Source organism: Oreochromis niloticus, linkage group LG16, assembly GCF_001858045.2.
Source record: "Oreochromis niloticus isolate F11D_XX linkage group LG16, O_niloticus_UMD_NMBU, whole genome shotgun sequence".
Lineage (NCBI taxonomy): Eukaryota > Metazoa > Chordata > Actinopteri > Cichliformes > Cichlidae > Oreochromis > Oreochromis niloticus.
Genome location: NC_031987.2, coordinates 17320057 through 17336150, shown reverse-complemented (window position 1 = coordinate 17336150; position 16094 = coordinate 17320057). Strand labels below are relative to the sequence as shown.

At 42.4% G+C, this 16094-nt stretch overlaps 1 protein-coding gene across 3 annotated transcripts in view; it reads left to right on the top strand.

The window, feature by feature from the left end:
• The first annotated feature begins 50 nt into the window (after positions 1-50).
• The window catches only part of LOC100691189 (dedicator of cytokinesis protein 9), a 72858-nt gene continuing 56814 nt past the window's right edge, over positions 51-16094 (top strand). For 2 of the 3 annotated variants that reach the window (XM_025904123.1, XM_013272617.3), the window contains exon 1: positions 51-526. In XM_025904123.1, coding sequence (XP_025759908.1) covers positions 410-526 — 117 coding nt within the window. In that variant the 5' untranslated portion in view covers positions 51-409. The remainder of the gene's footprint in view (positions 527-16094) is intronic. The other variant, XM_013272620.3, reaches the window with a different exon arrangement.

The window sequence follows — 16094 nt, the reverse complement described above, 5'->3', positions numbered from 1 at the left end:
AACTGCAAGCAGTCCAAAGTCCAGGCCCACCAGTTTACACACACTAGCAAGTGGGCAGGACTTCAAGCCGGTAAGAGGCGGAGTGCGCAAGGGAGAAAACAGATTATACATCTCTTGCCTGGCGCTGGACGGCCAATGAAACGCTACTCAAGAGGACACTTTATTGTGTCAACAATACCCGATAGGAGAAGGCAGAGTTCCGGAGCGATGCGGCATGTGTTGATTTTCAAGAACGAAAACTGAATCGAGGAATGGGAGCGTCGTACCAGAGGCCACACCACAACATGACCCAACTTCAAACTCGTGGTGCGCACTAGCGGCGATCGAAGGCGCGGATAAGCCGATGATGAGTTTCCTGTAAACTGTGTTGATAAAACGCGTGGATTGGACGGTAATTGATCGCGTAGTGATGGCCACTCCGGTGCATCCGGAGACCAGGAAATTTACGCGCGGTCTGGGTAAACCTGGCACCGCGGCTGAACTCAGGCAAAGTGTGTCGGAGGTGGTGAGGACGTCGGTGCTGGTCGTAAGTACTCACCTTAACTCCCACTCCTCCTCTGCGCCACAGCGCTCACTGTCATCAGTGTCTGTTAAAACTTTACGGAGAAATGAGAGACCTGCTTTTTCTTACGCACAGTTTTAGGAGAAAATAACTGACTTCAGATCGGTTGAGCAGGACTACGCGTGCCTTTTAGGGTGATATAATTAAGGTTTAAGTATACCCCAGACACACTTGGAGTGATATGGGTGACAGGCTCCCACACAGCTTTAAACAATATTTGGTAGACTGTTGATTATAAACCATAATATATATTTAAAAAAAACAAACGTTTTCAGCTACCTCCTGTTTGCATTTTACACAAAACATTTGGAGCTCATCATGAATGCTGGCAATCTTTAAATCCTTCACTTTCATTCTCACCCTGTTGACTTCAGACCAGCTGAGTTAGAGCACGTGGGCATTATGAGCGTGTGTGTGGCGGGGGGCTATTTATTTATTTATTTTTAATGAATGAAGATGGGGGTGACATAAAAATGTAATCGGTCACTTCCGTTTGGAATTTTTTTGAAACAACAAGTGTGCTGACCCAACGAGCTTTCCAGTTAAAGCAGATAGATTATCAGTCCAAATAAACATTTAAAGACCAAGGGAAACATAGCGTAGGATGAATCAAAGGATCCCCCATTTAAATGTAGGACTGGAAATGAATGAAAGTGAAATAAAACAGCAACAAAAATAAACATGTAGAGTAATGAAGTGATTTGTATTTATAAGTAGGTTTTGCATAATAGACATTACAGAAGAATGTTGTCTTTATTAGGCTCAGGTATGTATGTCATTCCTTTCCTAGAGTCTGTAGAGAATCAGTGCATGTTCAAAGTCCTGTGTGTCAGTGAGGGCATCACTTCACAGGGCTGCACCGAGATGACATAATACGGCTTCACAAAGGAAAGCACGAGGCTCCAATTTCATGCTTCAGACACATATAAGGTGTCCAGTGACAGTGACAACATCTGGGTGACGAGGACCTGAAGCCTACCTGCTCAGTATCAGTTTTCCTCAGAGCTCAGCTTGGATAAAGGAGTTGACCCTTTTGTTGTGTCCAGAGTGCGTTCAGTGTTTGGTGCTCCGTCTGATTGTTCCAGCTTTCCTAGAAAAAAAAAAAAAGCTGCTAGGCAACTGAAACGTACACCGTCCAGGCTTTCTGTCAGGGAAATGGAATCCTGAGTCACGATCCCAGACATCCAACCACACCTTCATATTATTTATTCATCCTCACTCTGGTGCACTGCCAGGGACGCCTAAGGGAGGAGAGGAGAAACGGATAGAAGAATGCGTGTTGGGAAATCAACATGCTCGAGGAAGACTGAAGTAACTTGTAGAAACTCTGCGGGGGATTTTGTTTTGCGGTTGCCCGAGAAGGCTTTAAGGAGGAAGGGTGGAGGAAATACAGACAGCAGATTTAGTGAGGATAATAAATTAATGGGAAATAACAACTTTAATATCATTTCAAAAACTAATACCTGGCATCTCTTAGACTCCAGCCCTTTGTATATGACCTTTTTAGACATGAATGTATGGCTGCAACTTGGAGTTCGAGTGTTTGCTGAAGCTTCTCAGTGGGATAAGAATGCAACTGCACACAAGACCACTGTCCACGCAGCTTGTAATTAATTCCTCCATAAAACATGTAAATACCACAGCAGGAATGGAGGGATCTGTTTTCAAGGACATAAAGGAGAGCTTGTGGTTGTTGTCACCCATCCTGCTTGAAGCCATAATGATGTTTTCACGCATAAATGTTGCTGCATGTTTAAAAGCCTGAAAACATATTATAATATACTGTAGAGGACTTGCATATCCACTGATTGTGGATGTTTGTGAGCTGTGTTTTGGACTCAAGTGGGCAGTGCTGTGTCTTTCACTAACAATTAGTGCGCTTTCGTGCAGACAGACACGGTTTAGAGGCTCTGTTTTTCTGTTTGAGTGGAGACACACTTGCAGTACCCCAGAGCCCTCAGCTGAGCCCTCTGTTTCTTCACACTTTAGGCATGCCGAGGACGTCATTGGCTCCATGATTGCTGTCACCAACTTTGAATTTATTTTTACTAGTACTGCGCTTTGATTCAGCATTGCCTCACCGTCTTCGTGATACGCAGAGTTGGAGTATAGTGTAGTTAACGTATCGGCTGATTAGTGTACCATAAATCCAGGGAAAATTGATGGAAATGTTTAGTTAGTGTATACAGTGTATGAACCAGCTAGGGGGGCAGTTGTGTAAGTGTAATCAATAGTCCCAACTGCCTGTCACCTAATGGTGATATACTCAGATCCTCAGTGTTCCTGCTATGTGCCTGACCCGAGGGAGCTGGACACCAGATGGGTGTCGTCATGTGGGAGTGATGCTATTAGCCATCTATGGTCAGTACGTACGCAGCTCTGCAACCAGAGGGGAAAGTGGGGCTGTCATTTATGCTCTGCAAAGAGGAGCATTAACATGTATTTCTATCAGCAGAATACACGTGTCGCTCTATAGCATAGTGCTTTTGGAATTAAGCATAAGAGATTTGATCAGTCTTATCCCCAGTTGTAGAGAAGGTGTTGTTATTTTAAGGAGAACAACCATTTCAACAATGCAGCACTCACTCTTTCAAGTCAGCAACTTGGACAGTTTAGGTGCCTCTTAGACTGTTTGGCAGGTAGACTGCTTTCCTGTCGTTTGAGATTCATGTTGCTGTTTAGTGTGAAAAGCAACATTTTTAGATTGTATTTCCTCAAGGCAAACATTGCAAGTAATAAGAGCCTGCATAGAAGCTGCAGTGTTAAATGTCTTGATGATGGCATTGCTGACTCTCTTCCAACTGTGAATGAAAACTGTACAATAATCTGCTTTTGTCAGCCCTCTGGGCCGCACCTGCACACCTCTCCTCTTTAGCTTTTTTTTAAGAGTCTGTAAATTTTCCCAAGATGTGGAAATTCCAGAAATACCTCAGATGGGTGTGTTACTCTAAGTAGGGCTATTTTTTCAAACAATGCAAATGTGCCAGAGAATTTATTTCTCCCTGTTTGGATCTTTTGCCATGAAAAAAACATGTTCTGTCATGCAGGGAAGCTGGATTTGTTAGCCTTTCCGTTCGCCAAAAAATGTGCTTGAGCAGCTGGAACCACAATGAGACGAATTTAAGGTTAAAGCACCGCAATCGTGAATCAACTCATTATCTGAGTTTATCAAATCAGTAGAAAAGAAAGTAATCAGTCTGCTAGGTTTTGTCTCCTTGGAGCAGATGCTGGCTGTCACATAGGCTGTAGCACCGAGCCAGTCAGAAGATTACCGTGTTGTGTTGCGAGGCCTAAGCAGCTTGACCTGCCCGTGCAGTCCCTGCTCTGTCTATCTCTATAAGGAGCACCGGTATCAGAGTAAAAGTGCGCATAAGCTGCTTCTGCTGCCCCGTTGGTAAATGGTACCCTGCGAAAACAAAACCTGGGGGGGTAGAGATTGGAGAGCAGATGGGTCAATAATACATGAGACTGCTTTAGTAACCACTGTACCCATTAAGAGTCTCATTCCCATTTGCCCCGGATTAGACAAACTGAATACTATGATGCTGTTTGGTGCTAAATTCCCCAATTCCTGTTGAACTTTAAAACACCTAAGAGTATTTCTAGTTCATAAGAAGCAGAGATCCCTGTGCCACAGAGTTCAGACCATAGTGACATCTCTGAATCTTACTATAAAAATACTGCGCAGTGAAGCTTCCTTTATGAAAGGCAGTTTTTGTTGAAACTGCAGAGGTGTTGATAGGTCTGCATGGGCATTATAAAACTTTAACTTTTGGTACGGTCTTATTGGTACAGGTCTTTTGGTTATCTTGCCACACCACCTACATTGCTTCAACAAAGGTGATTAATCATAGTGAGCCAGCTTTTGGTCTTAACTGAGCTTTGGCTAAAACTTGTATATACTTACTGTGTTTCGTGGATAAGCTGGTTTTGTATCATACATGTGCGTTTATGCAGTCAAATAACTGGATGACGCTTAAGTGGCTGAAAAACATTTTAAATATCGTTGTCATCAGGCAAAAAAAAGAAGATTTACTTATTTTCCTTGAGCACTTTAGCACCACAATTGTAAATGGGTTTAGGCTTTTAACTTTTGAGCCATGTGTCAGATTTTAAAATCGCTAAAAATTGAAAACTTGAATTAAAGAACAGAACTAAACATGTTTAGTTATGGTAAAATTGCTTATGGTCTTAATATGTTGTGCTTACCAGTTTAAATCATGTCATTGCTTAAAGTTGTGCATAAAAGGTACGATAACTTTTAAGTTATTAAGCAACCCTGTCGAACTACTGGGCCCGTTTCTGGCTAGCAGCTGCATTTATTTGTTATGTAAATACAGCTTTGTTATGTATTTGTTGTGCGAAATGAAAAACACTGAATGATCTCATGTTGTTTGCAGAAAGTTTCCTTCTGTCATTGTTTTAATTTTGTCATCTGAAAGTCATTGGTTGTGCTCACTGGCTAAACAGGTTTTGAAAATAGGCAGTGTGGCATTTTCTGTATATTTTTCAGATTTTCTGGCCATTTTATTTCCTGAGTATCTTGGAAACGGCTCTTTGAACTTAATCTGTGAAAGCAGAAACAAACAGTCACCTACGTTTTATTTCCTTCAGTCATACTAAATCCACTAAAGAGTTTTAAGCTAACGTTCCAGGTGTGCTAATACAACTTTCTGTACAGTAACCACGCAGGATTCAAACCTCCACCAGAACCATTTATAGGCAGTGATGGATGACTTGTGGAATGGAGGCTTTAAGAAAAGTGCAAAATTAAAAAAAAATAATAAGACACGCCCATCAGACTCACTGTGAAATTTGTCTGCCTGGATTTTGGCACGTCTCTTGGCAGTTGTGATTATAATCCAAACCAGATTTGCCACTCGGGGCTTTTGCAGTTAAGTGTGGGAAGCTTGAGAATTCCTCAACTGAGCATAGAAATTTTGGGGAGAATATAAAACACTGAGTCAAAAAAATTTAAAGGATTTCCTCCATTCAGGCTAGGGCTACTCCGGTTAGTTCACATAAATATTGCAGTAGCAAAGCCAAGTCAAACGATCCACAGGCCAGACAGACAGATTTTGTTCCAGTGCAAATGAAAACGAATTACATGTCACGGGCACGAATTGACAGTGTACTTTAACCGCATGTCAAAGTAAGTGTTAAATATTAAGTTAGAGCCAGAAATGAATCCCAAAATATCAATCGTGGTCACACCGTGAAATTACTTAATGATTTCTTGGCTCGGTGTGAAATCGAGGGCATTCTTTACTGCTTTAACAAATCTGTGTACTCTGAAATCAGTAATCTAGTGATTTTTTACCTCTGTGCTTAAGCAGAGTGGCAGCACTCCTTCTTCCTCCATGCAGTTAGTGGGGATAGGTTCATTGGAAACTCTAAATTGCCCATAAGTGTGAATGTGAGTGCGAATAGTTGTCTGTGTCTATGTGTTATCCCTGCGACACACTGACGACCTGTCCAGGGTGTACCCTGCCTCTCGCCCTAAGACAGCAGGGATAGGCTCCAGCCCCCTCCGGGACCCTGAAAAAACATAAGTGGCAGAGAATGGGTGGATGGATGCTTAAGCAGAATTCACACGTACTCAGTATATTGCATGTACACAGATCTACATTTTTCATAAGCGAATAACACTTACTAGCCCCCTGAACTCGCTGTCCAAAATCCTTCATCCTGCCTGAGCGGGAAGTGCCCATAACTTCCTGTCCTTCATATTCTGGTGGGAGAGCAGAGGCCTGACTTTTCTTAGATAGAGCCAGTTTCCTGTATTTGGGCTGAACAGAAGTGCTGGGCAGGACTCAGCATTAAACCGCCCACTCTGTCTGAGTGTTCTGCCTGATAGAGCAGAGCTGTTTTGGAGCACACGAGAGGTTACCATAACAGAAAGAGCCTGCTGAAGAGCCTGGCCAGTGGGTGTTTTCCTGTTAGCATGAGCATAGCGGCACTCTGGGGCTTGTTTTACCTACCCCCCCCCCAATTCACCCAAATGGCCTCTTTGTAAACACTTCTATTATTCATAATGCAAAAGGCAATGATGGAGGCATTCCTACTCAGCTGTTTCTATTTTTGAAAGTTTTTCCAGTTAAGGTTCTGCTGAAGTGAAATGATGGCTGGATTTCTTCCGTAATGACTTTGACAGTTTGTTTCTCTTAACCATCTAAATGGAGATTAACATGGAAGAAAAAAGCCTTAGGGTGGTCGCCATTATGGAATCTTATAATACTTATATAAATCCTCATTTATCCTTTTTTTTGGGGGGGGGGGGTGTTTATGCATACAGTGCACATCTGTCTGAATCCAGGCTGCTCTCCCATCTTACTGTTGAGACACTCATCTTGGTGCTACAGAGCCACAATTGTAGCCCATTACCAGCAACAGCTTGGCAATCAACGAGAGTATTGCTCTGCTTCCATCCTCCAGGCCATTAAGGTTGCTATTTTTAAGCTAGCAGGGCACACACCTCAATGCAGCTGGCGAACGCCATCTTCCCTCCGTCATCATTATGCTGTTAATCCAGTTTTTCTTCCTGTTCTACGCTGGCAGCAAATTTGCCATCATCATCTCTAATCTAATAAGGAAATGGATTTGAATGAATGGAACAGAGTTTGTTGTTTATGCTTCGTACAAATATGCAAAGGTTGTTTTGTATCTTTTGCGATGTGCGAACACACCTTAAAACAAGTGTTTGCAACATGATGTCCTCCAGTTTTAGCCACACTATCAACCTGATGCTGACTCTTTGTCTGTTACACAAACTTCTAAATGGAAAAATGTTAGCACAGGCATGTATTTTTCTGGATTGTCCCCTTGGGATGAATTCTAGATCCCAGAAATCTAGAGGGATCGTCCAGTTGAAGTTTTACTTTCTCCAAATATACCTGCAGCTCTAACTCACAAACTAGGACAGTTAAGACATATCAGCACTCCTGTGCCTAATCCTACATCTCCCATTACTCACTAGCATGTAGATTCTTATTTTAGTATTTGCTCTAAATCTGTCCTTCTCTCTAATGCGTACAGTTATCTTCTAAGAATAGAGCCACATTTCTAACGTTGATTCAAATGTGTTCTCGTTTAGCCTCCCCTCCATCAGAGCCCTGAGAAGTAGTCTTTGTTGGCTTAACACTTGTATGAATGGCACCATTACAAACAAGTCTTTACATGGCTCAGCCCACACTGGAGTAAGTGAATGTGAAAATGTATCTGGCGTATGGATACTCTTGAGGCCACCATCACTTATTCATTAGTTTTGCAACAGGCCGAGCAGAGCAGAGAGGTGATCCTAGTCCAGCCTAAAACCCCTAAGGCAAAACTGTCGCCCTGTGTGCAGGCACAGGCCTACAGATTAAGCTCATTAGATTAAATCCTGAAAGCACGACAACTCCCGTGACTATAGACTAACACGTCCATGTTGGCTTATGGAAAATGTCTAGAAAGAGCAGACTAATGACTGGCAAATTTCATTTTAAGACCCTGCGTGTTTCTTTTTTGTGAGGATTTCGTCTCTATCCCCCTCATGGTTTGCCTATAAAAGTGACGTTTCCCTCCCATCTTTTAATGCAGCTGACCATTAACTCTTCATTGTGGGAACATGACTGTTGTAGCCAGCCATAAGGGTGCACTGTAGAATAACACTCCACTTTTTTCTTTTCTGAATCACTGGAAATTGAAAGTAAAGCAAATGGTTTGGAGGTTTTGAAGCGTGGAGTTGACTCAAGTTTTAATGTATTCTGCTTGGTAAGGTTTTAAAAGCTTGTATTTTTGAGTGCTAGTATGACTCTAGGATGGGGAAACTGAGTCTATTAGTCTGGAAACTCATGTCTTTTCTAACTAAAACATCTTGATAAAAGCTGATGGATTTACATGAACTCATGTATAGATGTTAATGGCGTTCTCTTGACTTGTTCTGGAGTCACCACGAGGTCAACATTTGTGGTTTTTAGTGGAGCTATTTGACCAATAATTACAATAATAACTCTGTCGTCTACATAGTGTGTTTACTTGACAAGTGATAAGTCCAGTTTTCAATGTAATAATGTTATGTGGCTCGACTTTTAGTCTCTATCAGTTCCTGAAGGAAATAATACATGGTTCTAACAGCTAATGACTCCAGTATGTCCCAGCTAATAGCTAAATGATCTGTCTGCTGTTTGGTTCTGAGCAGGTATACTACAGCAGGTAAACAGTGCTGTAATCCAGTTTACTGTTTGGCTGTCTGGGCCACAAAATGTAAATTTTTAACCAAACAGTGAACTGAAACTCACTATAAAACTCTATAGTCTTATGTCACTGTTGTCAATGTATTGTTATAATAGAATTACTTAAAATAAGAAGCATCTACTTGTTGCTATCTTTTCACACCTGTCTGTTTTATCACTCATGCCTAGTGTCAAGCAAAGAGTCCACTCTGCCTGAGAGTGACTGACCTCCCGTCACACTCGGATCAGCTGAGGTCAGATATTGTGTTTCACAAAGGGATGGATTAGCACATAATTAGCAAATACAAAGGCTGGTTTCCTGTATTGATTTAGATCTATGACTGTATAAATTAACTATAAATGGAGAGTATGAGCTCGTTCTGGCCCTTGCAATTCAAAACCACTTCAGTCAGAGTGGACGGCAATTTAAAATGCTGGGTTTTTTTGTTTTGTTTTTTTTTTTTCAACTGGAGTCAAAATGATTATTGTTCCATGCTGACGATGGATATTCCTGTGACGTGTGAGAGGAAACTACACAAGATTCTTGCTCTGTGTCTATATTTAATTATTATGTGACTACGCTGATGAAAGTGAAAGTTGCTTCTGATGTTATTGTTCATGTGGGATTTCCCTGAAAGTTGTTCTGGCTCATAGGTGTCATCAGCTGGGCAAACAGATGAAGCTTAGAGGCACCTTAACATGTCGTTAAAGGGAGCCATTACCAATGATTTTCCCCTCCCTCCTATAGTGCCTGCTGTTAGCTTAATTAAACCAAGTCTAAGTTCTCAGTATTCACTCTTATAGCTTTTTGCACTGTGTGGATGGGACCTGCCAGCCAGAGGGGATGAACTGTAATGACTTTTCACCAGGCCGACTGCATAGCTAGCATTCCTCGCTTGGACACAGTGTAGGCCAGAGTGGGATAGTGAGGGGGAGGGATGCAACCTACAGAGGGCGGAGCAGGGGGAGATGGTTTTAGGGCACGGTTTTCACCTTATCTTTTGGTTTTCTTCTCCACAAAGAGGAAAACACCGAAACAAGATTGGAGACTATCATGGTTATGGGCTCAACATCACTTGGATCGTAGCATATCATGATCAGCCTATTTTACACTGCTGTACAGTCTAATGAATGGCTAACGGTATGCATATATTTAACTAAATATGGGATTTTACAAGACAGCTTTGTTCTTCTTATTTTAATTAGTGACTACTCAAACATTTTTCATTTTTCATCTCCAAATATCCAAATTACATCATAATGCTTAAAATAAGGGGAATGGAAATCAAAGGTGGCTGAACAGTAATTGTTCTAAAATGTCATGATTTGAGATGGAACGACCCGACATAAAGGTGGCTGATTGACCATTATGTCGTTCCCATCTAGAGATTTGTCTCCCACAACAAGGTTACAAGCTGTGTCTGAGAGGTCAAGAGGTGATTAATGGGATTTGAAGTTCAAAACAAAGAGCTGGAATAACTAGCAAGTCATAGCGTCCCACAGTGTGAGACGCTTCCACCAAGACACAGTGTTTGTGTCGGTGTATACTTATTCTGTCAAAGGCCAAGCGCTTCCATACAAAGTTTTGACAAGCTGTTGGATGTAAAAGGAATGTTAATGAGTTTATGTAGTTTCCCATTCAGTAAAAAAACAGTCCACATGAAACACTGAGTTCCTATTTTTCTTTTTCCTTGTAAAGCTGACATAAGCCTATTGTGCGCTCCCTGCCCACAATAAACAAATGAGTTGTATTTTAAGTGACACATTCACCGAGGTTTGGGGCTTGTATTCCTAAACGGTCCTTCATCCTCTGTTATATCAGCTGACATTCACAAAACTGAGAAGGAGGAAAGCCGCACAATAGCTTGAAGACACAAATGAACGTCTTACACAGTAAGCAGTCATGTGAGCTTGATAATGTGTGTTTGGTTGTTCTGTCAAAGCCTGTGTGTTCAGGAGAAAGACCCAGCTCTCCTTCAGGCTTTGTTTTTTGTTTGCTTCCTGGTTGTTTTCCAGGGGCTTAGCATCAGGAGGCTGGATTGTATTACAGAGTGAGCAGTATGCTGCCACAGTGTGCCCTGCCAGGATGGATAAATAAAGTTAGCTGCGTGGTGCTTTATGGAGAAACAGCAGTGTGGACATGTGCCTGAAGGTCTGTATGTGAACCTGGACCATTTAGAAGAGCGTTGTTCTGTATGAAGTGCTTTAAAACAGACGCTTCTCGTGACGGCAAGCGTTAAACATGCAGAACCGCAGCCCAGCTCAGTATCCCTGACTTGTCTTAATCTCCCTCTAGACTCTCTACTCTGTCTTAAGAGCAGCAACAACACCCTCCACTTAGAACACTGTGTTGAATTTTCTGCACCCGCTGGACTAATTAGATGTTTCTCAAAATGTGGCATAAGCCTTAAATGACTAAGAAACTGTTTTTGGATGATATATTCTAATTTAATTGCAGATGTAGCATTCATTTATTGGAAAAAAGTTATCCCAAGTGAATTCCTAAAGTTTGAGAAAAATGTCAAATCCATCTTAGTTGCCAGGGCAGCCGCACTGCTCACTGTGTTATTAACCTAATCCACGAAGGAGGTAAAGTCTCATAAAATGCTAACAACAGAGCAATAAGCAGTGGCAAATAATGAGATTTGCTTGTCATGAGAGGTCCTGCTGTGTGTGTGTGTCTGTGTGTGTGGTTGTGTTACTGCAAGATGACAGATTCAGGGGGCTGTTGGTGAAGGTGGCATAGTCAAGACGCACATATAGCCTGTGAGATAAAGCCTTCAGTAATACTGACTATACTACCAACGGTGCAACTAAAAGAGACCCGTATCTCACAACGTGTGTTTCCTCTGTCAGGAAGGGTGGGGGCCTCTGAGTGGGGGTGTCAGGGAATAGCTTGATACAGGTGCCAACAAATGTGAATACAACAGGAAAAAGGCGGTGTGCCATTCCTGGCTTTCCACTCAAGCGGAGCAGGGCTGATAAAGCAGTGATTGCCCTGTTTTAATGATCTTAGTGACTCAGATGTTGATTATTTTTCTTCTAAAATTCCCGTCCAAGTTTATTGCTTTTGTATACTATGCAGTTATTATATGCTGGTGTTGGCATGGAAATAAAGATGTTTACACAGTGCCATGCACAAGATTTGATTGACTTAAACTCGCCTTAATTTATACACAGGGGATTTAACTGAAATATATTGGTTAATATGATGTTTGACCATGGCTGTTTGGGGCATAATCTATAATTGTTCGTCAATTTTTATTATATTCTCCGAGTTTGTATAGATCGCGTAGATGGATTTGGCCGTTTTGTAGCCATGACGTGACAGTTCCTTGCACCGGTTGTTTGTGGCCTTACTGGGCAACTGTGTAGTACAGTAATAAAGCTAAATCCAGTGCCACTTTAACTGTGCAGGTGCACGGACATGCGCTGCTCTCCTTCATCCTCTGTTTCCCTTGATTGTCAGTAGCGCTCATTGAACCAGGCTCAAGAGGATTTCCACTGATTCCAAACAAAGAGCCAACTGGGATTAGCTGATCCTTAAGGGTTCCCAAACTCCTCCATTATCCCCGCCCTGTCTCCCTCCTGCATGTTGCCAAACCGCAAAAGGCTGGCTTTTTCTGAACAGCAGATATTAAAGATTCCCACCTTATTTTTATTTCCTCCCGTTTACATTATTAGTCTTCACAGCTACATGTGTAACCGCAGACCTTTGATTACACTTTCACTTAAACCCTGTATCCCGCTCTTCTGCATGTGACCATGGTTACGCTCTCCTCCGAGGGTGCAATGTGTCAATTTCCTGGTATTCTTCTTATTTCTCTCACCTTAGACCTTTTACAACGAGACCAAAAAAACCATTAGCAATCACTAACCGCTTCTAAGGGGAGTGTCGACACTCGGGACTTAGCCCATCATGATCTTCTGATTAGTAATCCTGTAGGTGATGCTGTCGTACGTCTGGCTCCATGTTCCACGGGTTGTAAGCGAGGGCCACAGCATGATGTTGATGACCACAGTATAGTGGAAGTTGTGCATATCACATGCACATCATGGCAGTATTTAGTAAGCCCACTGTTGAAAGTATTTAATCCACCCTGTCTAAATGGCTTTCACTGAGGGATGTTTGAAAAAATCTTGGTACAGACCATCTGTTGGAGTTTTCCGCCCTAATGCTGTGTGAGGATATAATTAATTAAATGCTCCAAACAGAAAGAAAACCACCTGGATTAATGATTAAATGCTGTTTGGGCCTTTAAAAAAATTATATATCTTGTGTAATGCTTAAACTACGTGTTAATGAGTAGCGAGGACTGTGTTATCATGAAACTGGCTTTAAAAAAAGCATGTGTTAAGCTTTCTCTTGATCAGAACAAATGCAGTAGCTGGAAATAACAGTCTGGTTGTATGTTATAGTGACAGCCATCGGGATGGCCAAATGGCACATATCACATGGTTGAAAATTCCCTTAATGTGAGCCTGAAATTCAGCCTGAAGTCATCCAGACTACATGTTATTCCTCCCATAGTTCATATTTTCTATCTGGATCTGCCGTGCAGTCTCAGTCTATAAATTAGCAAGTCTGAAATACTCTGCGTACTGTGAAAGAACAGCATCATTGTCCTGAGGCACAGGGTGATCCGTGCATTTACCTCTGACTGGTGCTAAATTCATGAAGTTTATCCTCAGGAACATTTTCAGAATCCAGACTAAATGACCCATTTAATGATCCGGAAACATTTAAAACAATTCTGGGTCAGTGGTTGTGACAAAGTGTGTCTGTTTCTTCCCGTCATGGCCCGTCATGTCAGGCCAGCATGGACTTGTTTCAGGAGCAGACAGCTTTCAGCTTTCCTCATGCGTGTCAGAGCCTGACCGTGATGACAGCACTCTGTCTAACATCTCATTCACACCTGGGTGCTGGCCACTTACCTCCCGAGAGGTGTTTAAACTCTAAGTTCACTATGATGCGACATGACCCCGTCAGCATTGTTTGGCTCAGTTTGACACGTAGTTCCTCTCGCGTTCCTACCTTAAACTGAAATAACCTGAACGAAAGTCAGTCTCGCTCACAGTATCGCAGTATAAGCTGCCAACAGTTCTCATGCTTGTAATTTGGATGAGTTTTAGAGCTGTGTAAACACTGTGACATCAGGGTTCTTCTAATGCTCTCTTCCTCTTAAGGCAGCACATGGGTCACCTCTTCTTCCTGTGCTGGAAAAGATGATTTTCACTCTGAGCCCCTGGAAATGACGCTTGTGTATCAAACAATGGCTGGTTTATCGTCCCAGTGATCATTACGAGTGCAGGTCATTTCCACCGAAACGCTGTATCACACGGCAGCAGTATAATCCTTTTGTGCTTCTTCTATAAAGGAAAATTGTGTCATAATGCATAAGTAACCCATAATTACTTAATATTTCCCATCATTCATTAATAATGTGTCGTGAAGGGCTTAAAGTAAACTCAGTTAATCCTATGGGTTTCCATGTTGTATCATCACTTGCCTGTAGGTGGCAGTGACTTCTTTCATACTCTGTTTTGTATCTTTTACCTCTGGACAGAGCTTTTCAGTATCCCCTTACAGCATTCCCACACAGCTGTGTGATCACTGTTTAATTGGCTTATTTCTGCCTCCATCTGAAGTGTGAGCAGACATGAAGTCAATCTGAAAACAATTTTTCATCACAAATGCAGCTTTTTTGTTGCCTTCTTGGACGCGCTTCAATCATTCATCGTTCGTGTTTGCGTGTTACAAAAACACAAAAAAATAACTGAATGTAGCATAAATTATGTTACGTTTTGCCAAGGGTAATGTCCCTGATACTATAAGTAGCAAGTATTTTGTAATAGGATTGTTCCATGTTGTGTTTTCTGAAGCCAGAACACTGTTGGAAGGACTAAGAGGATGACTGCAGGCCCTGCAGGGCTTTGGCTCTGCTTCAGACCATCTCCGCTGGTGTTGCAGCAAACGCTCTGAAAAGACACTCACTGGTTGAAGCATACATTAATGATTAACTAAACCAACTGCAGCAAGCCACACTGCAGATCCAACAGAGCTTCATGGCACTCACGAGCGTAGATGAATGGCGTGTGTGGTTGCAGCGTATACTTATTCTGCGCCTGGTGGCTTGACTACAAAGTAAAGGAAGCGGTACCCCTCAGGAAAATGGGTCATTTTCTTCTCCTGGGATAAATAAATAATTCCCAAAATAACAAGAGGAAGGGGATGTGGCCTCTTGTATTTATTTTTGCACCATTTTACAGGGGTGAGGATAACCTGGGTATCAGCTACAGGTCAAAAAGAGACTTTGATTGAATCCAAGTAGTAGTTACACTTAAAAAACTAGAAGAAATACTTGCAATACACTCCGCAGACAATGATTGAAGTTTCTCCCCTTGTCTAAAGCATTTTGTAGGTTGTAGTGTAAACTTAGCATCTAAAAAGTGAAGTAGTGAGATTCCAGGCTTATCTCTGTAGCCCACCCACATGTGCAACTGTAGGCCAGTACCCATGACTCGCCTTGTAAACAAAAACCCTTGAGAAGCTGATTCTAATGTTTACATAGGACGCTTAATATTTCTTAAAAGCACTCCTGGCTTCATCCTCCTTCAGTAAAATTGAACTCCTTCCATTGGTGTTGTGAAACCTTGGAGGAAGTAGGCATTACTTTGCCAGAATTTCCACAACACTCAAGCTTTCGGGGGTTTATTGAGTGGTGAAGTTTGAACGACAGCGGTGGAGCTAAAGGTGGCTTTGTTCCGACAGGGTTTACACACACACACATCAGCAGGAAACAGCCACTTCCCTTTCAGAGTCCCCAGGCCGTTCCAGCTGGGAGGCACTGTGTTTTATCTGCCCTGTCGTGCTGGATTTGTGGGTGATGTCACTGTGGTCCGCTGCGTAGTGACCTCGCTCTGGACAGACAAGCGTACTGAAACGCACATACTCCTCCTTGCAGAGCCCCACAACACACCCCGGGTATGGAAAGACGGCCAGCTGTGGACTTGACCTTCCAAGTCGAGAGGCTCCTCAGATGAGATGCCAGCTCCTCCCGCACTCCCCTCTACTCCTCAGAGCCACGCGGAGACGTTTTTGTCTTTGTTGTGCGTGAGATAGTCCACTCCTGAGTGTGAAAGGGGAACCTCAAGTTTACGCTTTGCTGTCCACATGTGCTGGCTTTGATGTGTTTTTTTTTTTTTTTTTTTTTTGTTAAAATTCGACTCCACCCAGACCTAGCTGTTAACAGCTTGAAATGGCTGTATTAGTACAAACGATGTTATTTGGGGGCGGGTTACTGCAGGCCAGTGATGGC